This window comes from Acromyrmex echinatior, chromosome 1, assembly GCF_024713525.1.
Source record: "Acromyrmex echinatior isolate Ae372 chromosome 1, ASM2471352v2, whole genome shotgun sequence".
Taxonomy (NCBI): Eukaryota; Metazoa; Arthropoda; class Insecta; order Hymenoptera; family Formicidae; genus Acromyrmex; species Acromyrmex echinatior.
This window is the reverse complement of record NC_141852.1, coordinates 7,583,021-7,609,034: the sequence shown is the minus strand read 5'-3', so window position 1 is coordinate 7,609,034 and position 26,014 is coordinate 7,583,021. Positions and strand designations below refer to the sequence as shown.

Sequence of the window (26,014 nt, the reverse complement as noted above, 5' to 3'; positions counted from 1 at the left end):
ATAAATTGCATCAATAATTGATTAATTCTTTTTATTGCATTCATAATCGCGTATACATGTTTGTTCAAAGTAATCCGACGATGTTATTAGTATAAAAGAAACATAAATGTCTCGGTACAGTGAAAATCTTTTCACAGTAATCGATTTACAAAATTTACATTCTAAAAAATTCATGCATAATCGTTCCCACATCTAATAAATAAATAAATAAATAAATAAATAGGTAAATAAATAAATAAATAAATATATAATAAAAATAAGTATACAAGTAAAATAGTAAACATTATAAATGACGATAAATAGTAAATAGTAAGGAACGTACACTCGCGAAGCACAGATGAGTCTCTCTCTCTCCCTCTCTCTCTCTCTCTCTCTCTCTCTCTCTCTCTCTCTCTCTCTCTCTCTCTCTCTCTCTCAATTCATATTAATAATACCTAAAATAATCTCCAAAAAACAAACTTACAAAATAAATAAAATTCGTCTAGAGCTCGGATTAACAATATACTAAGATAATGTCGCATTAAATTTTATTCTCTTTCGATACGCCATTGCGATTAATTAATTCCCATAAATTAATACGCTTCTTTAATCTAATGTACATTATAATCATCAACATTGTACAAAGAGAAAAAAATTAAACAAGAATCATAAACGTATCATGGCCGAGCCCGGAATGCAATACGTGCCGCTCGTATTACGACGTAAAAAAAATAACTTTAAGATCTGCGATTAAACGTTAACCTTGGTCCTTCGTATGCAGAAGAAGACGCAGAGCAGACATTAATTTCGATGAATTGTCCGCAAAAATAATCGCCTTAATTCAAAGGAAACTCGCTAAAGTAAATTCGCAAGATTCTTTAGATGTTTCTCGTCACTCATGATAGTTTCATCATAAACGCGCTCACAATTATAAGTTAATTTGTAAGTTAACTAGCACAATTATCTTCAATTTATTCTTTGAACAAAAATCTATTCAAAATACATCTCGATCGGTCATTACATTGCAAAAATTCCACGTTGGATTTAGTCGATTACAGTAGCGAAGAAAAATTATATGAAACAACTTCTCTGTTAAAAATTTATCTTAGAATTTTTCATAAAATTTATATATCAGCGTTTTTTTACAATTCCTATATAATTTTATAAGTCTTTAGAACATTTTTTAGATTTTTTATACATTAAAACTTTTCAGAAGTACAGGAAATGTCTGCATCTTTTCTAATATTCTTATATAAATTCTGAAATATTCTAAGTTTAAGATTTCTCATTTCTATAATTTCTGAAGAAAACTTAATAAACTTGAAAAAGTTTAAGGCATTTTTCTCAGAAATTTTCATAAATTTAAAATATAATAAATTTTTTAAAATATTATAAGATATTCTGAGAATTTATTAAAGTTGAGATTTATGATAAGACTAACTTAACTTTTTCATATATATAAAAGTGAACCTGTAAGACGTTCTTCCTTGTCTCTCTCAATTTCTGTTTCGTGCGTTAATGTGATTGCGCAATTTCACGCGGAGGAAATCGACGCGATAAAAAAAAATTGGTTAGAATAATTTTGTACTTTCTTACGAAATTATCATTTAAATATTACACATAACTTACAGCAGCCGACTAAATCCGATGTAGTTGAGAAAAGCCACACTCAGAAAAAAACATATAATGATGATGCCTATAAAGATGCAGATAACTATAAGTTTTAGTATAAAATTAATTATATATATTGTGTTAATTCTTTATACATACATAAAACTTGTATAATTGTCATCTTATACGTATAATTGTATCCTTTTTTTCTGAGTGCGGTAGGAATAATTATTTGTTTTTTTATGAGAAGATTTAAATGTTTCAATGAAAGTGATAGCCAATTAAATGCGAACGAAAAGGTAAATATGATCTTGAATTCGCTGGCAAAAAACATCCAAGTGTGTATCGAATGAATCTTGCGAATTACACATTATACGCGAATACTACAACGGCGTTCACATGTAAAATACTGTTTTCTCGTTAAGCCTCGAATACTTAAATAAAGAACGCAGTCTGGATACGATCATGCCGTTTTTCCCCCAAGGACACCGGCACTTTGCACAGTAATTTGCTGTACACTTTCGTTATCTCCCGCTGTTGCCATTTAAATCTTAAGCACGTTACGCATGTAACGTACATTTCCTATGCTTGTCAATAGATTACTTATTTCTTAAGTAAGGCGTAAATTAATAAGAAAATTGGAAGCTCTCGGACGGAGGCTGTCCGTAATAGTGCGCTGTCGACGGATCACGGCTGAGAGATCAAATTAAATGTACGTGTATGCATGTATGCGTGTGTATGTGTGTGTGTGTGTGTGTGTGTGTGTGTGTGTGTGTGTGTGTGCGCGCGCGCGCGCGTGCGTGCGTGTATGTGTATGTATCTTTTTAATTATACTCTATTTCCTCCTTCTCTCTTATTTCACTATCTCTTTCTCTTTTGTCTCTAGCACGCTCTTTCTTCCTCAGTTGTCTGTCCTCCGCTTCTCTTTCCTGACTTTCGCCTCATTCTCGAGCTACACCAAGTCTATGAATTAAATCAACTGGTAGTCCCTTTGCTCCTCCCGCGAATCCTCCTTCTGCAATTAGAATAGAGGAAATAGAATTAGTTCCGCTATTGAGACGACAGATTTGTAATTACGAACTAAGCGACACCAGCGATTCTCGCAAATATATTACCGCGATAACGTCATCGAGTCCCTCTACTTGTAGATTTATATACATTGCTAGTCAAATATTTGAGGGCATATGTAAAATGTAAGCGTATATTGCAATAAAAACACTACTTAAATAAAAAACAATTTTTTTTCTTGATTTGAAGTCAATAGATGTCATATTTAACAGTTGTAAACATAATATATATTTTTAAGAAAATGGATTACAACCATAAAGCTTTTTTTTTTTTTTGAAACTATGAGCTGTTTTAGAAGAGTCCTTCATCAGAGAAAATAAATAATTTTTAAATCCTGGGTTATCTAGATTAGTAAAAAAAAGTAAGGTAGATAGTTTGACAAAAAAAGTATCTAATATTTATGTTTTTCTTTCTAAAAATTTATAAAAAGAATTTTCTGTAAAAAATTCAAAACATTTTATATTATTTTTTATTTCATTATAAAACTGTTAGTAAATATAATAAAAAAAAATTAATATGATACAATAAAGATAAAAAATATTAAATTAGAATAGATAAGTTTTTGATTTTATTTAACACAATAGATGTTTTCAATTAACGGGTCTCAAACTTTTGGCCACTTGGTACAAAATTTTTCCTATATTATATATCACTATATAAAATTATATAAAAATATATACATGGATTATCTACAATTCATTATATAATTTATAGACATATATAATTTTATAGATAATACTATCTAACTCGTATATATTTCCATACATATTTATATGTATATGACCTACTATAATTTATATATAATTTATATATAAATTACAAGTCATATATATTATAAACATATATATATATATATATATACATATATATAAGAGATTAGTACGTGGTATGAGGTGAGCGCACTTCTTGTAAGAAGAAAACACCCAAAAGTCTTATAATAAGATATGCGAATTAAGTTGGCGAGTCTCTTGAAAACTTCTATACATTTTCGAGTGCGCTTTTTAAATATCTAAATATTTGATTAATGTGTGTATTTTAGAATGTGATACTAATAATATTTTAATAAGTAATAAAACTAGATTAATCATTATTTTCACTTTTTACAGTACATATAATTATATATGTTTGTGACAATTGAATGATCAGCGTGCGCACTAATAGTTACATTTTATATTTTATACGCTTACTTATTATCTACATAAATAAAAGAGAAAAATAGATAACCTGATGGAAAGAATAGGAACGAAGAGCATCCCACGTTATGTTCTCGGAAACTTCCAGAAGATTACTAATTACGTTCAGCAATTTATTAGATTTTTTTACCACTACTGATTTGATCGATCTTTATCGTAAAATATTCACTCAAGCAGACATGATAAACGATCACGAAGGAAACCGTCACATGTATTCGAAAGTGTTACGGATTATTACGACATTTTGCGTGAAACGCGTCCCCGAAAATGAAATGTATAGGTAAAGTGTTTGATAACGTCTACATGCTTACTATCACGTAAAAATGTCGTAGCTACGACATTGTGCGAAACAAGGGTGATAAACAGATTGCACATACAGTGAGAGCAAAAAGTATTCGTACAAGGAAATTTTTTATAAAAAAAAAATCTTATTTGTAAAATATAAACATTAATTAGCAATTTTATACAATGAATTCTGTTCTAACATATGAGCGCTTCGCATGTATTTCTGATATTATAAACTAAATTTTTCGAATACTTTTTGAACATCCAAACAATGGAACTTTTAATTTTCGCTTATTTTTCAGATGATATATTTTCTATAATTACACATCTTTTTGATATATATAATTTTATATATATAATTTAAGAAACATACAGTCTATTTTAGACTGTAGGAGTAAATTGTTAATTATTTAGCAAAAAATGATCATCAATTAAAATCAATGTCGAATTGAATTAAAATCAATGTTGAAATCATCGTATCGATATCGATTCGACATCAATTCGATGACTCATTTCTCGCTGGATAATATTTAATTTTAAAAAATAAAGTTTTTTTAAAAAATATTTTCTCTATACGAATACTTTTGTACTCACTGTACATATATTTATACGCATCAATTTCAACGATATTATCTTGCACTTACCCACGTTAAGGGACGATTCTGATCAGATTGGTCCACGGTTGATTCCGAGCCTTGAGTAATGAGTAGTAGGAAATGTTGCAATTTTCGAAGATTATCCTCCGAGATGGATCTCCGTTTACGGCCTCTATAATAGTAAAACAATAGTCAAATAATCGATCCATCGAACACGGAATGTTAATCAAGTATCATCTTATTATTATAAGTAATTTTATACACAAGAAAAAATATATGAACCAGCATCACTACACACATAGTTAATAGCAATGTAATTTAAAATAATTCAATAATAGTAATAATAAAACGAATACATTAATACGTATTGATAAAATATATCAACAAATACTTTTATTTTAATAAAATGCTGTTTGTTTCATTATTAAATTAACAAAACCATTTTCAATTAAAGTAATGCTATTATAACATTATTTTTCCGTGTATTAATTATATCAATTTATCACTATTACTTATATTATTATTTTTACATATATATATATATATATATTTGTAATCGATATTTTATGTTATCTACACACACGCGCGCGCACACACGCACACATACACAATATAACATAATATATAAATCGCTGAAGGATATTTTGATTATACAATATCAGCTAAAAAAAAATATCAGTTAAAATAAATTAAACAGTCAAAATAAGTTAATATCAGCCAACGTCATGAAAAAAATTTTAATATTAGTCCGTGAATATGTTCTAAAACCGATTGATGAAACGAAACGATAAATAATTTGGCTTATAATGGTTTTATACATCAAAATGACCATATTTTTTCTCTGAAATTGTAGGTCAATAACTTTTAAACGCGTAAGTATATCCAAATAAATTTTTGCACATTTTAAATATTTATTATTGTTTGATCAGTATATGTTTAAAGTTTGATTTAATTTTTAATGTTACTTCCTCATCAAATTTACAAATAAGTTACATGTAAAACACAATTTTAAATATAAAAATTAACAAAAAAATTAAATAACTTTTAAACCAATAAGAGAATTGTGCTTAAAAAAATTTTACAGATATTAGATATAATAAGACAATCTATGAAATTTTTATATTGATATTTTTAATAATATTAAGTTCTGAGATGTAACACATATATCCTTAAATTTTTGTTATTGAATTTTATTTTCAAGATAAATTCGCACGATCCAGGTAAATTCGCATTCAGGCTAAACGTTTGAACTAAATAATTTCGCACAATCATGCTGAATGTTTGCGTCTAAAGGGGAAGAGAGATAACGTCATCCAGCGCAATAGTGCAATACTCATGCAATACTCATGCAATACTCATGCAATACTCATGCAATCGCTAAGAATCCACCAAGTAATAATAGCTAATGAGTTTTATCGTTAGCGAATGGTTGTTATACAAGCATAATTTACAATGCTCCCTACCAAGTACGACAATATTTATCATCTCACAATTTGTTTATTGAAGTTCAATTAATTGCTTTCTCGATAACGTCGTCGCCGAGATACGCCAAAAAGAAGTCTCATATAATAATAAATGACGAGAAAAAGATTATGAGAAGAAGAATCACGCTCGTAGCTCGGGGTATTTTTAAATTTCGTATCAATTTCTTGCATATATCATATTCACTGTCTGTCGTGCAGATCGTCCAGCAGTATAAATCGCGGTTGCTTCACATTCTTGAGATTTTTTTTTATATTTGCGCATAAAAGTTTGAGATTCTCGATGGAGATGCAAAATTCACGTTTTTTTCCACAGACACTGAATTTAACTGTCATATAATGTTTTATATATATATGGCTATCGCGGGCCCACGCGATTCGTAGGATGTCGCGCGAGTTGATTATCGGCCAATCAGATGTGAGTTGATTATCGGCCAATCAGGGACAGCCCCGATCCTGAAGAACTTCGCGTTTGAAGAACTGCCGAGAAATCACTTTCGTTGTGGTAGGAGAGGATCTCGATAAGAGAGGACGCAGAATCCTGTACATTATCGAGAGAACAACGGAAGGAGAAGAAGCTGTACCGATGAAATAAGCGTTGAAATATTGTAAGGCCGTCGCGATCCCATTGCGAGATTGAGCGAATTGCACGTGTTGAATTTGAAGCTACCGCGAGTAGCGACTAATTTGGATGCCTCGTGTCGTTCGTTTAGGGTCCTTTACGTTCCACTTAACATCCGCAACGCTCGCAGTGCCTGCAAACCCGTTCCACATAACGATGGCGATCGTTGTGATCGCGATCAAAACGTTATAAATAACCGTCATTAATCACGATCGCCTCGAGCTCATGGTTCGTACGTGGGTCGGCGTGGTCGTTTCGTCGTTTGTAGAGTGGATATAAAGAGAGTGACGCCAATTAGCCGGAAGTCGCCATTTTGTGTTCTATATCTATCATTTTCCTCGTCTTAATCTCTTCTTTCTTTAATGTTGCCTTCTTTCTAAGGACACTTAAGTCCAATCAGCATTAGGCACATGCATTGGCGCCAATCTCTTTATACCAACTCTAGTCATCAACTGCTATCCTTTTGCATAGACATTTTGTTTTATTCTCGGTGTTGCAAAATTTTTAACATGAAAAAAGTATTTATTATTCGTATGATCCGGAAAGAGATAAACACTACTTCACCATCAGGACTCGATGAGTCTTCAGATTTTCTACAGCGTAGTACAATCATCTTAATGACATCCATGTTACAGAGACTGTTCACACACAAAATTCGTTCCACTTAAGATTTCATCCGCAGAGCCCGCAAGCTAGTGAAACGGATATAATATACAAATATTATGATCGTGATCGTTGCGGATTTTTAAGATCATCACAAGTGTAGGGTATTCTCGCGTTATGTTTGTCGTCCTCTCGCCATAGCCAAATCATCATGTGTCGTTTTTTTACGTGTAACTGTTTGTTCAGTCATCATCTGGCTTAAGATGCACTTCAAGCTGTAATTTTCATGGATTTTGCGTTATCGGAACAATTAGTTGCCGCCGAATAATTCCGCGTTAGAATCTGAATATCATCTGTACGCGATTTTGCCGGTGCGATATTCCGGCGAGCTTCAGTGTTAAATTCGATCGGTGAATTGAAATCTATTTTAACGATAATTGTACCTCTACGTCGAAAGATCAAATTATTCCATCCTTGCGGACTCATATTACACCGAAATCCGAACGTTCATTTTGTTAATGCGTGTACAGTATTCGACAGGGTTGACAAAAATCCAAATTTTTCATATTAAACCCAATTTATTGGTTATATAACGGGTTTTATCCAGTTTTTCTCTGGTTAAAACCATAATAATTTTCCAGAAGGCTCCCTTTACCTTCAATTTTGATGAAATAATGCTCATTCGACGCGTTTTTGCACGAAATCAAAAAATTTGGCAGAAAAAAATATTTAAATATGGCTCTGTAGTTTATCCAGCGAAACGGGTGAATATTTTAAATAAATGCAATAAAATAAATAATGATAATGGAAATAAAACAAGTAACACAAATAAAACAAGTAACAACTCTCGAGAATGTCAAATGTAAAAAGAAGGACTAATGAAAGTTTATCGCGGTACTTCATGAGAGAATAAAAATTTATTTTATTACCAATTCGAATGAATATAATGGACTTGCCAACCTTGTGTCAATAGAATAAGTACAGTCGTCACTCTTCCGTCTCACCATGAAGGAGATAGAGAATTGCAATAAATGTTTAGACATACTGATAATGGTTTGAAGCCGAAATGTCTCTGCGTAATTAATTCATTCGAATTGGTAATAAACGATTTTTATTCTCGCACGAAGTACCACGAATCAACTTTCATTAGCAATTTCTTTGTTTCTACATTTAATGATAATGGCCCTAAAAAAAGTTGACATTTTTATGACAAATCTCTTTAGCTCTACGTCAGCAAGTAGAGAGAATTTTCTCTATATTTAGTATACATATTTGCAGTAAGTTAAGAAATTCATTGGCTCCAGAAAAAGTTGGTAAGCTCGTTAAGATTTATAGACACGTAAATAAATAAGCATTCTTAAATTTTAATACAAATATTTTTCAAAATATTTTTATTTCATATATTTTATATATTCTCTAATATTATTATTTTATATACAATATTATATAATATATGAGACATAAAAAAATGCCGTTCTTATACAGAAAAGTATTAAACATAAATAATATAAACAAATAATACTTCCGTTTTTTATAATTTACAATCATATTACTTTTAGTTCAACATCTTAACATTTAGACCGCGCTTCGTATTTAAAGTAACATATTTATTTAATACACTTTTATTTAAATTTTTTTTTAAGCTTTAATAATGGTGAATAGTAAACTAAAAATAGTAAAACTCGTTTATGGATTTCAATATGGATTTTTCACTTTGATTAAAATTTAAAACCGATTTTATTTTAACTGATATTATAACTAGTTTTATTATAACTTAGACAAAATTTTGTCAGTCCCTTTGTATGTCCACAGCTGATCTGCATTCCTTAAAGTACTGCAAAAGTGGCAAGTATACGTTGTTTTTCTTTATTATTAATTCGTGTGTGAGTCTTGTATTTTTTTTCGCTCGCCCTCCGACTTATTTTTGCTTCGAGGGAACCACCCCCTTTACCAATTCTGTGACTAAGCAGTCGGATTTCGTGGATCCCAATAAAGAATGGTCGAGAATTGTTTGAGTTAAAGTATTGAAGAATGGGTCACATTCTCTCGTGCCTGGCGCCTAACTAGAGTTCAGAGGAATGTTACGATAATCTGGGATAAATGTTAACCTATTGAGAATCGAGGTAAGATTGTGGGGGGTTGCCAAGTGGAAATCATATGAAAATGATGCGACGAAGTTATACGGTTATAGTTCGTACATTATTTGATACGCTCCAATATTTCAGCTGTACGATCACACAATACTCGAAGGCATGAGATCGAAAAGTCAAGTTTCGAGTACCGGCTTGTCAATCAACGAGCAGTGTACACGATGTAATGCGATCGCTCGACAATATTCATGTTCCTTGTTAATTACATATGCGACGTCGAATATCATTGACATCGTAAATATCATCAATTAATTCACGCGCAATTACAACGCAGAGAGAACAGTGCGATATATCGCAGTCCCACAAGGTCCCTTTTCACTGAAACGACGCGAGTGGGAACAGCATCCGGATAGGAATTTATTCACGAAGCATTGAAAGAGAAGTAACCTAGTTAGAGATTCCATTTACCACCGTTGCGTTCTTCTCATCTTCATTCGTCATGATCACATCTTCTCCTTATTCTTTTTCTCTTTTCTCTTTTACCTGTCGTCTCTCGATGCAATTATGTTATTCAGCAGACGTCGTTGCATTACAATTTGTAAGCGTATTTGTCAAAGTGCTTCGTTGTCTCTTTTTTCAATTTTTCCTGTCGATAGCACGCGTATCAATGTCGCGAGATATGAATGGGACTATTACTAATTTAACTATCAATCAAAAACTTTATTGTCGTACTGTTGTATACATTATTTTCTACAGAGCTTAAAATATTTCTCTAAGAATACTGAAGAATACTGAAGATTACTTTTCTAATCTATATAACACAGACCTTTAAGAAACATCTTAAAGATATTCAAAGTATCCTTTGAACGTCTTAAGAAGCTCCCAGGCTCTCATATGCCGGGAAAATGAAAATATTGAACATTCAAAGCGTTATTTGTTTTACATTAATTTTTTGATATGAGAGTTAGGAGTGCCTTTTCTCCTATCATTTGCTTTTTTACTTCTTGTTTTATTTTTATATTTTATGTAGTTCTTTAGCTGCTATACCGTATACAAGTTACTTAAAGATTTGAAGAATTTAAGAAGCAACAAGTGCAACTGCGGTAGATGAAATCTTTAATGGCACATTAAGTAAAACGTTATTACATTTCTTGATCCGGCTATGTCCTATACATTGCATGAGTGTAGGTTATGTACATTCACATCACTTTTCAATTCATTTCTTTTATAAATTTAAAAAATCATAATTTGAAGGTCTCATTATATTCTTATACATTATTCAAATGTGGGAAAGTATATATACCTTTGTTTGTATATATATATACATATAACTTGAATTCATTTATATGTATGTAAGGAATAAGTGACCTACGTGATAACAGAAAACTAATAATTTACAATTTTTTTTGATTTTTCAATTTGTAGTTTCTCCACAGCTATTTGTGTTTTTTTCTTTTTTTATTCTAGAGAAGGATTTTTTTATTCTGTAGAAGAAAAACGAAATGAACGGAAACATACAAAATGCGCGTTTTGTCGCATTTCGTATATTTTTTTTAATTCCAGCATCCCTTTAAGGAAAGTTTCACGTGTAAACATTTGCTTATGTTAAAAATATATGTGAAAAATTAATAAAATTAATAGAACTTTTGTCGTAACATAACTATTTTCCTACCATACAATTATCAACTATAATTAATTTATGGTGTATGAGGGAAGTGTCAAAGATTTGAAGAATTGTGTATCGCTGATAACTCAAAAAGAGTCGAAACATTCGTATTGAAATATATATTCAAGTAAATACTGCACGAAACAACAGTATTATTTAATCACGCCCCAATAACTGCGTTACACTTTTATTTGCCTTAATTTCATTACTTTATTTCGAGAGGCACAAGAAAATTATAATTTTTCCGTTACTAATAATTAATTTCGTTTGTGTTATGATAACGCATAAAAATAGAAGTTGGTGAATTTCAATAAACAGACAATTTTGTACAATGACAAAATTTGTGAATAATTCAATATTACTAAGAAAGGACAATGTCCTTTGCAAAAACAATTTTTTATAAATTCGTTTCGTATGAATAATAACATAAGAATATATAAACATTTTAACTTTTCTATTAGTTCATCTTCGATATTGTTTACAACATGACATTGAAATTTTAAATGAAATTAAATTTATTTCTATTAAAAGATGTCAACTAATAAAAATATATAGTTATAAATAAGTCGCTTATAATTTGTTATAACATGTCAATTAGGTTTTTTAGACATTGATAAACAATTTTAATTTTATTATTAACAGTGTTTTTGCCTTCGTAAAATAAGTGTAAATAAATGTTCTGCATATAAGTGATTTAAGAACGTATCTAAAAAATTATGACATAATTCTTATCGCAATGTGATTAACTTTCTAGCAATTATCATTTAATCTCGTCTGCGTTATGCAGACGAGGTTAAATGATAGTCACAATCATTAATCATTTGGTGAATTTCAAATGGACGATTTTGTTAGAATGTTATAGGTAGCACTTTTTTACCACGTTAAATGTGTTTAAGAAAGTTCTGCATGTAAGCGAATGCACTTAGGAATATACTATTGTAAAAAAATTAATAAAACAAACGATATATAAATAGAAAATTGATTAATTGGATTATTGCAGTTCGAAACAAATTAGAAAATAAACTTACAAGATAGCTGGGTTCACTTTTCCGAATCCTACGGGAACCACGACGCCCTTCACATTTTGCAGCGCTATAAGTGTCTCGAGTTCGGCGAGTCTTTGATCAGAAAGGCGTTTCTGCCGACTGCAATAAATCGAAAATTTTATAAAATATTCTAATAAGAATCATTTGAAAAATATCAATACAGATGAAGTCACTACTTTCTTTGGAAATTATTTTTCACGAAAATCCCAATTCGCGTGTGATCGTCAACAATCGATTATACCCAACACAATTTTAATTTTAACACATTAAAGACAAAAAGAATGTACCCGTTAATATCCGCGCTAATCTTTTAAGTGTATGCGATGCACAATGGATCAGAATCGATTCTAGCCGGCCAAAAGTAAAAAAACAAATTATTGCATTTTTTGTTGTATGATTAAATTAGCTTCTAATATAGATGAAAATATAATATAAATATATAGTATAAACATTATTTTAACAAAATTTTTTTAAATAATTGAAATAATTAGGATCAAATATTCACTTATGGCTATAAGATAATTTATAGCTATATAAGCTAATTTAATCGTGTGTAACAAAAATGCCATCACTTTATTTTTTGACTTTTGGCAGACTAGAATCGATTCTGGGCCACTGTGCGACGCAGATTAGATAGAGCGCGCGACAAAGTCTCGACTAAGTTTAACAAATATATTATCATCGCATTCGGAGATTTCAGAAAAGAAGTCAGTTACTTTGTCTCCGTGGACAGACATTAAAATCCTTGGGATCTCAATCTATTACACTCCGCATTATTTTCTGTATTGCTCTATATATCTACTCTCTAAATCTAAATCAGCGTACAGTAACTATCCAGTATACTTAGCACTGATAATCAGTGAAGTTTAACTAAAAAAGAAAAAATGTTTGAGCATTATATAACTAAATACTGACATTTTCAAGTTAATTTCAATCTTCCAACCGTATTCATTGAATTTAAGCACTAAAACAAGATTAGTTAGATCACATAATAAAAATTAGCTAGGGATATTTAATTCATTGATTATCAGTGGCATATTTGGCATTGATATCAGTGATTATTCACTGATTCAGATTTAGAGAGGCTATGCGAAATTATTCGCACAACCAATCGCTATTACGTAATAACGAAGAGAAATGAGATTGTATTATTTCAAATAAATCCAATTTTACGCTAGAAACGAAGTGATATCAACAAGAGTGACGACGTAAAAGCTAAATCGACGTTGAATTTGAATTTCATCGATCGCGAAGAAATCAGGATATCGCAATAATTTCATGAATTGCCTCACGACATTCCATACGACACGATCTTATACGACTGTTTGATAGTTGAATGCACGATCTTAGAATTTCGATCTAATTTGATTTTCATCCATTCGTATTTTAGAAGAAGGTTTAAGATAAACATATAGTGCAATAAAGAGATCAAGAACTTAAATGAACTTAATATTAGAGAAGACATTGGAAAGATGATGTAATGGAAAAGGTAAAAAAAATAGTAAGTATCACAATTGTATTTAGAGAAAAACTATAAAGATAACAACTATACAAGTTTTATGTGTACGTTAATTTATTCAATTATACTATGTAATTATTGCTGAAAGTTGCTGGATAAGAATTACATGTATTCATTTTTCAGATGTATTCATAAATGCGCACAATCATTTAATTTTAAATATAAAACTTATATAGTTGTCATCTTTATAACTATCATTACTATATAAAAAAGAGATTTTGCTCAAGTATAAAAAAGAAAATCTAGAAATTTAATTGATACAGATTTGAAAATAATTATGTTGAATTACCAAAATAATTATATATAGAACATTCAAGTATAGTGAGTAAGTGCTGCAAAAAGATTTGATATTTCAGGAACCAATGCATCCTATCCTATCGTGCATCCTATATACAATAATTACTCTGATAGTCCAACAAAATTATTTTCAGATCTATCTGAAAATATATATCCAAGTTTTTAGATACTTTAGTAAAATTATTCTCTCTGTGTACGTCTTTCTCCAAGTATGAAGTAAGATAAAATTGAAAAAAGACAAAAGGAAAAAAGGCAAAATGTTTAGGAAGGGCTGCTAAAAAAAAAAGTACCTCAAAACCCACTGTGACGGCCTGGCGTGCGCCGTCTCCGACAGCAGAGTCACGAGCAGAACGCATACAATCGGCGTGCTGACTGATAGATTCATCTTCACGCGCACCACAATTAATTAATGTGAAACGAGTGAGAGCTAATTAAAGATAATTGCCTACGTTTATACCACGAGTAATTTAGTTCTGACACCGATTGTCACACACTTGTTGCCTCTTCCCTCTCTATATCTCGCACGTTTATCGAGAGGATTACTTCTTTCTGTCTTTTCTGTCACTGATAGAGACTTCCAACTGATACAATCGCGTGTCGCGTATATGCGCTCTTTCCTCTTGCGTCGATTTTGCCTCCTGATGAACTGTAGCTAGTCTCGACCGCATCGAGAATATATACCCGCGTTACCGCCCTCTCTATCCCCACGCTGTCGTCGTTAACGAGAAGATCGTCTCCCACCTTCACTTCGGATCGGTACGGATCCACCCTCGCTTTTTACGCAATATATCTACTCGCGGTCCCTTTTTCTAAATTCCGAATCCACTTTCTTTCCCTCCCTAACAAAAGCGTATAATTCTTTTTTCTTATTATTGCGACGTCATATTAAGCAAGGCAGTAGCGGTGATTTCAATATTGAAAATGACGTACTAAGGTATACAAGGTATGTGTACAATAGGTACTAATAAATTATTTCAATATGGAAAAATGCAAATGGCTTCAAACATTCGTATTTCTTGCAGAGCAAACAAAATAAAATATGTTTGTGAAAATGATTCAAAAGTATGTATTGTATAATAAAATTTTACTCACCAATAAACTATTCTTCTCTACTTTTTATCTCTCTCCTTTCCTTACATAACGTATAAAGACTGTCGCAAAGTACTGCCATCACATTTTGTCAAGAATAGTTCTCACACAAAAAAGACATGTTTAATTTACATTAAAAACTCCGAATTGTATTTACGAGGACTTGTATCACACAATACATGGTAAACTAATTTGACTATAAATTCAAACCGATTTTTATTGTCAATACATCAAAAAGTAGTATATAAAAAAATTTGTTCTTTTTTTTTTTAAATCTAACTAGAATCTGGAAATTCCATATTTTTCACACGAAGTCTCAAGTAATAAGCAATCTAATTTCGTTTCATAAAAGAATGTAATTTGTCATCGTCAATTCTGGACTTGCGATTAATTATTGTTATTATAATATTTTTTAAAATGTTTTTAACATTATATCTTATTGTACTGATGGTCAAGACTTAATCGAAACGTCTACTTATTATTGAAATAATTTTGTAAAATATTCCACTTTCGCTAAATACATCTTGTGTTGTGGCTATATGCTTCTTATTATTTATATTTTGTGTAATAAAAGTTTCACGTAACCAAAATAGGAAGCAATATTCTCTAAATTCTGCAAAAAAAATAAAATCCTAAAAAAAGCTGTTAAAAAGATAAAAAAGATACTCCAAGTATATAAATTCATTCAAAAATATGTAATGAAAATTAAAAAAAGAACTTATATTTATTGAAATATTAACTGTTCAAAAATAAGTATAAAATCAATACAATTGATAACCAAGTATATCACTACAAAAAAAGATCTTAAAAAGTCTATAAAAATCTTATTCAAAAATTATCTGTGAAAAATATATATATTTATCAATGTGTGCAATTACTCAACAATCACATGCAATAAACGTTTAATGCATCCAAAAGTATATGCAGTAACGATTTAATGTATTTAAAAGTACACAGGACTGTTTAGATTCCCACCCGAGTGCCACCTAAGTGTCATATTATCCTTGTCACTGAATGTTAAAGGAATAATATGATATCCTTGGATGATATCTAAAGAGAAGTATTTGGGTGGGAATCTGAACACGCTCCTAAAGTTTAACGCATTTACTCTCTCTTCATACAAATTTTAAGTCGCATGAAACGAATTTAAAATGATTAAAACGATCAATGGAATCATAGTAAAGCAGAAACTTGCGTGCTCATTTAGGATTTTAATATATCGCGCAACATATGTCACAAAGTTGCATCTTATCGCACGCTCTTCCCTTACTCAATCATAAATTGACAATAAGTGACTCGCGTTTTTTTAATATCGAAAAATTAGTAATTAAAATTAAAATAATGAATGGCCACGTTAGATATTAAAGGATCAAATTAAATCAATATCAAATTAAATCCGTAACATAAATAACATTTTGTTATTTTTACTCCCAAGTATGTCAAAGTGTATTATTTTGCACAACACGTGGTTAAAAAAACTAAATCAATTCATTTCTGTGGTCGTGAATTGTTTCAAATCCTTTAAAAATAAATAATTCATATTAGTTTAATAAATGATAAACTAAATTTGAGTCAAATTAATACGTTTCTTCAGTTAAATAATTTAACTCCATTGTTTTAATTAACTTAACAACATATTGAATATAAAAACAATAACAATCTATACGAATGATTAAAAATAACTAGAAATTGAGTATAATTTTTGATATTATGAATTTAACAGTGCAATCACTGGAACGTTACGCTTGCAATCTAAGCTGTCTCGTTCTAGAATAACTTTTTTCTAGTTTGCGTGGTTTGTATTAATCTTCGTGTCTCTTTGCGTTTGTAAAAATTGCCAGACTCGTAATTACCTAACTCGTAGCAATACCTCGATTACTTTGAAACTAATTATGATGGTGCGTACTTAAAAACTTTAATTACTTTCTTTGTGTAATATACAAATTACACAATTCTGAATAATGTCGTCCCGTGCACCCACGTCGCTGAACAGAGGAGAACAAAGGTTCTTACTTTCAAGATCCGTTCTAACTTCATATGAGAGGCAAAACGATCATCTTTCTATAGTCTCTCTATTCGTCTCAATAATGCAATATTTTCTTCACGACGCACAAAAGGATGAATAATGGAAAATTAATAAAAGCGATGCTATCGGACAAAATAGAAGCAATCGTGCGCGAAATTGACAATGTTTTCAATGACAAGAAAAAAAAAGACAAATATACGATTAAAAAATCGATATTAGTTCTTTTATTCAACTTTCACGTTATTATCATTTATTACGCTTTTTCTCTTCGGTGTTCGAGTTAGAATTTTAATTAAAATATAACGGATGACAAATGATTTAACGCGAATGTATTATTGAATGTATGTGTATACCATTGTCCCCAGCACATTGTTTTCGAAATTGTCCACGTTTTGTCTTCCACTTTATCTCCCTCGAATTGTTGTTAATTTTCCTTATGCGATGTATAATGCCTTCGCTTGGTAAGATTATATGAAGAAATGTAGAATTAATATAGGAATGCTTTTTTGTTGAATTTTTGATTAATTCATTTTAACATGTTACTTGTATACTCAATTTATTTAATCTAAAAAAATACACGAGTATCGCACAATGCAATAAATTTGTAAAAATAATATTTAACGATAAGGAATATTGATAAAGAATCGTTTTTTTAAATGTAGATATTTATTTAAATTTATTGCAATTTTGCTGCCACTAAAAATATTGAACAAAATGTCACGAAACGAAATATGATGTTCAAAAATTTGTGTTTTCAAATATCAAATATATTATAAATAATATAATATATAATAATTTAAACGTTTAATAATAAAAACGTTTGTAATAACTAGATTTTCCAACTATGTAAAAGCCTGTTTGTCTTAACAATACATAAAGTAGAAAATGAAATTCATGAGAAGGGGGGGAGGGAGGTAATTTCATAAATAAAAATATTAATAATTCGTAAATTATTTAATCATCAATAAAGAATTTTATGATTTATGATTCTAATCAAATTAATTATTTATATATAAATTCACGAAACAGTGAATTTGTAATCCATTATGAATATGATGAATACTGATTCAAATGTTCAAAGCTGTTACCTGATAAATTTCGTAATACTCTTTACGTTAAAAGTCCAGTTGACAGAACGCATAATTTACTTTTCTGAGGAAATTCTACGTTCATAACTTCGAGGATACTGTTAGATAGAAATCAAACGGTTTCTTACACTAACTTGCTTCAAACATTTCGGATGACGTAAAGATAAACTACATTCGGGGGAAAATACCTCTTCAATACTAGGAAATATGACGACAAGTTTATGACAGGCTCATTCGTAATCTCTTGGAATCTATTTGCAGACGCGCGTTTATCGACTTTGGATATTCTCGATGACTGTCAATCTATTTTCAACCTACTAAAATGTAGCGCTAAAATGTATTGCCTATACATTTTCATATCGTTTGAGTTCTGTCTACTTAAATAATATGATTGTGAATTATGCAAGATATGCACAAAAGTAATTCAACAAACAATTCAAAAATAAATTGCGCAATGTTGTAATTCAAAGGATCGTGGAGAAAAAGAAGCAATTTTAATTTAGCTTAAAGAAAAATAATGTAAGTATTATTTTTCTAATGATTTTTGTATATATATATATATATATATATATATATATATATACAACAGAAGATTATATAAAAAAAATATAATATAGAGATATTGTATATATATTTATATAGGTAATATATTTGCTTATGTATATAGACTTTTTTTAGAGTTACATACATCCTACAGTTTCTATTCTCTCCATTTAAAATTATATAGTTACACATTATTTATATTTCCACATTTCTTTTTCTTTCAATTAACTCTTGTAAAGATATTAATACTATTAAAAATGTAATTATAATAAATTTGGCTATTGGGAATTAACGCTGTACTATATAGATGCGCGATAAATTTCAATATTATTAAGTTATATGTTTCATATTTAAATTCCCAATAGCCAAATTTATTATAATTACATTTTTTATATCAGGGAATTAAGATTATCATTCATTTGATACTATTAATATCTTTATTCTCGTAAAAATATCAAAACAGTATACAGAATGTTTTTTATCAAGAATTACTTGAAGCAAAGTGCGTAATTTGTGTTTAATTTCTACTACCGATTGGATTGTAAATACATCATTAAGTTATCTCGCACGGAAAGTCGTACATTTTGTACAAATACTATAAATATATTTAGAATTCCGTACTGTTTTTGCGATGAGACAGATATACCCAGAGATTGCTAACCCGCTGTTTTGACAATTATAGAACGCCCAATTAGTTTTGGTTTCCGAATTTCTCAGTCGGTCGATTGGTAAGTCGATCGTCAAGCCTTAATACGCTTGTACTTATCTATCGCGTTTAAATCGCATATATCAGCAGCGCCATACAAATTAATATTCATTAAACGCACTGCAGTGGTTTATCTCATACCGCGATATGTATTTCACGTTAAAAATAAGAATCGCCAAATATTTCACGCTAAATTGGTAATTGCCAGAAATTGCCCACGTCATTGATTTTGTCGGTTACGATATGCTATACTTAAAAATCGCAATGCTTGTGCTGCTTCGTAAGAATCGAAATTTCCTAGTCGTTAAAATTTAATGAGTTTTGTACGCACTGTCCATTAATTTCATAGTATTATCATGGTATTGGCATTTCCGATCTATTTATTTTAAGAAAGATTCTAATAATAGATTTTATAACCTTTCAACTTTTAACAGTGGTATTTTTTTAACACTTTAATTGTCACTCATTTTTAAGTGACGCATAAATTTCCGCAATGGTCGTTAAATCGTCGCTTTTGTATAGACACTTCTTTACTTGATTAAGAATGATTTTACTGAATGTTTAAAATTAAAGAAACAATATAATAAATTATAAGGCATTAAAAAACAATAAGATATTAAAATAAAACACTAGATTTTAAACTCTATGCTAAAATTAGCTTGACAATCAAAGTATTAAAATGTAGTATTTATTTTTGGTAAAGTGCTATTATAATAACTGATATAGTGAAATTAAAAAAAAGATTCTTATATTTCTCTCTCTGTTTAATACTATTATATTAGGTGTTGGAATTAATTCGTAGCGTTTTACAAGTGATGGGAAGTACTTTCATTAATGTATTTTTTAATGCTCATGTGAAATAAATAACATTCTTTCATTAAAAAACGCTACGAATTAATTCCAACACCTAATAATATCTTATAGATCGATTTAAATTAAGAGCAATTTGTTTTATTCTTTCTTGCAGAAATTTTTGTACTTATTTAAGATACTTTTTACAATATAGGTAGGTATGTTTTTATCAAGACCATTTGTAATTGTTGCAATCCTACGTGGGAAGTTTAAAGTACAACTTTTAATAAAAACAACAATATCGAGTAATCAGGGAATCGTTTTCCTATACAAAATTTAATTAAAAGAAGGATTCAATCGGAAAGAAAAAAGAATTAATTGATTTCTTAATAGAGAGAGAGAGAGAGAGAGAGAGAGAGAGAGACTGAATTCTATAAATAACACTTCATGAATTATTTATGACTGTTTGAAATATCAGTGACATTATAAAGGGCTGTCGTACAAAAATATCTCTCATATCTTGTCAAGCTTATCCGCTCTATTTAAGTAGTTTATTTGCAATACCGATAGAAAGAAATCACGCAACGGCCACCTGCGATGTACACTTGCACTTTGCCCAAATTCTCGTAAACATCTGCGAGATAATGTATATACGAGAGATAATACTAGCTCTATGACCTAGATTATCACCACTGCGCCGTACAGACAATTTATACTGACAAGCATGTTATAGGCCAAAATCTCTTAATATCAGAAAATAATTACGCAACACACTTTTTTTTATCTATTTTTAATGTTTTTTTTCCTATTTTTATGAAATTGGATATTCCACCGAAATTATAATATATAATAATCATATACCTATAATAGAATTTTTGATTTATTTATTGATATATCTGTGCCCTCGAGATAATAATAGAGAAAAATATTAATTATATCATTTAACAATCATGCAATATCATTTAACAATTATTTACTTCCCGCGGGTTCATGTGATACTTTTGTATGATATTGCGTGTATTTTGTACGATATCGCCTGTTTGCGCACGTACACTGCACGCGTATTTACTCACGTATCATCGCAAACTCGACCGAGCTTGTAACAACGAACTCTTGATATTTTGGTAGCAAAAATTTGTGCAATGTTTGAAATTGTTTGGAAAACGCAAATCCCTCGAATAGCTTGCGGCAAGCATAAAACTCGTCGTGCCTTATGTGGCGGAATTCGTAGAAACGCTTAATAAAAGACGTGAAACATCGTTCCGGCACTCGAAGAGTGGTCTGTCTAAAGGATAAATGTAGGCGGAACACGCATTAGCAGAATTCGAAAACGTTTTATATTGTATCCATATCGACACATATACAATTATTTCTGACTCGTGCACTAGTTTGAGTCAAGTTTTTAATTTTAATTATACCTAAATAAATTAAAAGTTTAGATCGTGAGAAAATATAATTACGTATTATACCGTTATAGTTATACATTTATTGCAAAGAGTAAAATTTAGTAAACGTATACACTTATTAATAAAAAAAAATTCATGCATTTACGTAACATTTTAGTAAAAGTATCGACTGAATGTAAAATTGTCTACTATTCTAAGTAAATATATTTAATAGGCAATGTATTTACTACAACACATTAATGAAAGCATATTGTGAATCATCGGTCGTCACACAGCTGTCACAATAAAAGTACTTAATAAATTCATTTTAGTAAATGCATACGGCTAATTATTCAATTTAGCTACATCACACTTATAAAAATTTTTCAGTTCGTTTTTAGTTCGCGCATCTTTAATTATTAAGTATAAAACACTCGTTTTAACATTCACAATCACTTGTAAGTATGTATACATATATAATACATATATATATATTGCATGTCACATTATAATCATTATAGTCACATTATAGTCATTATAGTCTCTGAATTTCTACTACAAGGCTGCTACTCTGCCACTAATTATAAGCTATACAACTCCTACATTGAGATTCGCTTTGTTGTGCTTATTTATATCTTACAAAAGATTTTAATTATTATATAATAATTATATTTAATATATTATATGTAAATTCTGTATACATATATATAATTATTATGTACATATATGCATACATAAATATAAAATACGGTATGTATATATATATATATATATATATATATATATATATATATACGTAGTATATGTATATACTCATATCCAAACAGTAAAGCGTGTCTCAATTAAATCGGACAAATCTAGCTTATGATGCTGGACTTGTGGTTTTATCGAAATTCTTTTGATGGAAAGTTGGATGAGAGAAAAGAAGAGAGAATCTATCGTTAAGCCTAAAACAATGCCTTCTTTTTGTAAGAAAAAATTAATAACTCAAAAATTAATATCTCTAATGATGAAATTGTTTTATGAAATTGTTAATGCAATTGCGTTGTTTACAAATGTTCCAGTTAATTTGGTTATCGAAAGCGTGAAAAACAGATGGAATTATAGATAGAGTCCTTTTTCTGTCTCATCCAACTTTATATCAAAAGAATTTTGATAAAATTGTAAGAATTTTTCTAAATAATGGTTAAATATAATTTTTACCATCTCAAAAAATGTTTACATAAAAAATTCGAAGACCAGTTAAATGGTAGAGTAAACAGAAGTAACAATGAGAACACAAATGTTGATGAAACCAAAAGACAAAGGTTTTTTACTATATCATTTGTACCTTACATTTCAGAAAAAATCAAACATCTTTTCAATAAAAGTTTTTACATAAGCATATGGCATACAAAGGTATAAATAAGTTAAAGAAATTCATCCGCGTTCAAAAAGACGAGCTCTCTACTCTGTCTCATTCCAATGTCGTATATAAAATAAACTGCAATGATTGCATCATACATGGGACAAACTAGTAGGTAGAATCTATTAGTGCGCATTAAAGAACACAGAAACCACATCAATTGGAACACGCAACATTCAGTTATTATTGCACAGATTAGATTTAAATTCTCACACGATTTTGATTGAGAGAATATTAATATTTTAGATGAAGAAGAGAGAGTTTTTTCATAAAAGGTTGATGTCTGAAATGATTTTTATAAAGAAACAAATAAATGATTTAAACATTAACAATGACACAGAATCTCTTGACTCTATATATTCTAATTTATTTACAAGGATTTGATGCTTCCCTTTCTTTATCATCTTTGTTAATATTTATACTTTAGTTTTTGATTGCGTCTGTCACATGAGAGATAAAACTGATACATTCACTTCACATGATTTGTTCTTTACGTTTATCACAAGTCTAATATTTTATTATTGATTATTTATTATACACATCTTTCTAATTCTTTTTAAATAATTTGTCATAGTTAACTTGATAATTCTAATGAAAATACGTTTGGACATTATAATTTCCTCACATTTATTATACATTTCATAAGACACGACTACACGTCGCAGAATTCGTTCTTATTTCGTTATGTTCTAATTGTATGATCATTTTATCTAATTGAATTCTAATGAATATTTTGCGATATTTAGAAGGATCCGCCTTAGGATTAAAACGTCTATTATTGTATTGAATAAATTCATTACATGCGTACATCTTGTGTTTGGCTCTCATATAGACATATGATCACTCTTTGGATATTCATAGTCGAATCTTATATTTAAGACCGTCTTAAGTACAGTCTTAAGATATCATGAATCAATCAGAGGGCCGCATTAGACTTAAGACATTACTTAAGACAGTCTTAAAATAAGAACTGACTATGAATACCGGCCTTTGATTTACTCTGTAATATATTCACGGTTTACAAATTATGAAATTATTTTATTGTAATTTAAGTAAATTCAAATCAAATGAGACTGTTCTTGTTTATAATTTTGAATCGAGATGTATTCATGGCTAACTCATTTACAACATAATTTTTTTATTCAAGTGGATAGAAATATGAAATGTGCCATTATTTATCATGTTGAATTTGGATGTATTCATGTCCATATTATATTATTTTTGGATTAAAATGGATTCGAACAATCAAAAGCGCGAATTCGGAAATATCGAAATGAATTTATTCCTATTTCAGTTTCTCTATTTCAGTTCATTCTCGTTTACTGGGATATGTTTATATGCAATAAAATATAATTTCTTCTTGTAATACATTTAAAAGAAAGGGCACGATGTTTTTATTTATAGTTGCAATTTATTAAAATCCTACGCGGAGATTTTATAACAGATATAATACGAAACGTTTGCAAGGATAGATGCAACAGGTGCTCTCTAAAATATAAGAACTGCTCTGTACATTTACCTGTACATTTATTTGATAGTGTCTCGCGCTAAAGAAATAAATCATCAATCGGGAATTTTATCTATCGATGAAAAAAGGGATTGCACAGCCGTCACCTACGTCAATCTATAATCTTTTCTGTGTCACGTAGTAGATAAGAGATAGGAAATTTGCGATATTTAGCTTGCTACTGAGATGCCAATGACTAAGCAATAACAAATAAATCGAAGAAACCTCATCATACCGACTCGCTCCTACTCTTTATACACTATCATATATATATATATATATATATATATATATATATATATATATATATATATACATACATATATATATATCTCCATATCTTCTTAAAGTAAAAAGAACATTTTTTGCTTGAAATTGTATAAATTCACAAGAAATATTATTAGATACGAAAAACCTTGACCGAATATGACATTTTTCACTCATAAACACTACGTTTTTATTATGTTGAACGAGCAACATGTGAAGATAATTAAAGCAACACAAACAGACGTCGAACGTAATCTAAATTATCGCTGTAATAATAACGGTAACCAATTCCCCCGATCACAATACGATATTGTTGCGATTATTTATTGTCTCACCGTCGTTATGTATTAACAACTTTCTTACTCATTCGCTGTCTATTAGGGCATTGAGAGATTCAATTACAAGTTTGTTTTTTATTACTATACTAGACTGCACTAGAATTTTCCTTCTCTTTTTTGCCAAATTTCAAGCATATCTATTTCACTTTAAGTACAAAAAGTATACATTAGTTTAGCTAGAAAAAAACAATCATCTCATGTAATTTGAGAGGAAAGAAAAACCATAATTGCAGTAAGCAGTCATCAATGCTAATGAAATTCCTAAGTCTGGACAGACGTACTAACATACGCGCGACACAATGACACTACTACCTGACTTACTACTAACACAATGACAGCACAATTTAACACGCCTCAATGCCAAGTCGGTTAATGAAATGATCATCTGTTCGGTTACCAAGACCATCTGCTATAAGAAACGCGATGCATGATTCATTAACGCTATATTAGCGTTTATTTTGGAAATGCATAAAAATGACATACACACACACACACACACACACACACACAAATATTGTATGTATACTATTCAAAATTTTTTTAATGGAATCTCACCCTTGAAGATTGAAAATTGAGCCGCTTTTTTTTAAAACTAGTTCGAATTTCACACTTTAGAGTGAAATTCCAATAAAAAAATTTAGAGAGTATATAATTGCTCCTTATAATTGATAATATGTTCACTGCAATATTAAAACGCAATGGCGTGATATTTCGTAGTTCAATGAGAATTCGCGCTTCGTTAATAAGAAATTTCCTATTGCGTCATGGTGCACTTGTACATACATTCCTCGTTCGAAAAGCATCTAGACGAT

The 26,014-nt window shown here is 29.8% G+C and overlaps 1 protein-coding gene across 1 annotated transcript; it reads right to left on the bottom strand.

Moving 5' to 3' along the window:
• Positions 1-5: 5 nt before the first annotated feature.
• LOC105151179 (uncharacterized) lies at positions 6-14,787 on the bottom strand. Its single transcript, XM_011064732.2, has 4 exons — positions 14,347-14,787; positions 12,223-12,339; positions 4,781-4,904; positions 6-2,605 (listed from the first exon to the last, which is right to left on the bottom strand). Exons 1-4 carry the CDS (start codon positions 14,439-14,441, stop codon positions 2,561-2,563), a joined length of 381 nt encoding a protein of 126 aa, XP_011063034.1. The 5' UTR covers positions 14,442-14,787; the 3' UTR covers positions 6-2,560.
• Positions 14,788-26,014: the final 11,227 nt, after the last annotated feature.

Excerpts from the sequence above, each read along its gene's own strand:
- LOC105151179 (XM_011064732.2), bottom strand. The coding sequence starts at position 14,441 with ATGAATCTATCAGTCAGCACGCCGATTGTATGCGTTCTGCTCGTGACT. Across the intron at positions 12,340-14,346 it reads CCGTCACAGTGGGTTTTGAG|TCGGCAGAAACGCCTTTCTG; the intron begins GTACTTTTTTTT and ends GATTTATTGCAG. Across the intron at positions 4,905-12,222 it reads AAAGTGAACCCAGCTATCTT|AGGCCGTAAACGGAGATCCA; the intron begins GTAAGTTTATTT and ends TTACTATTATAG.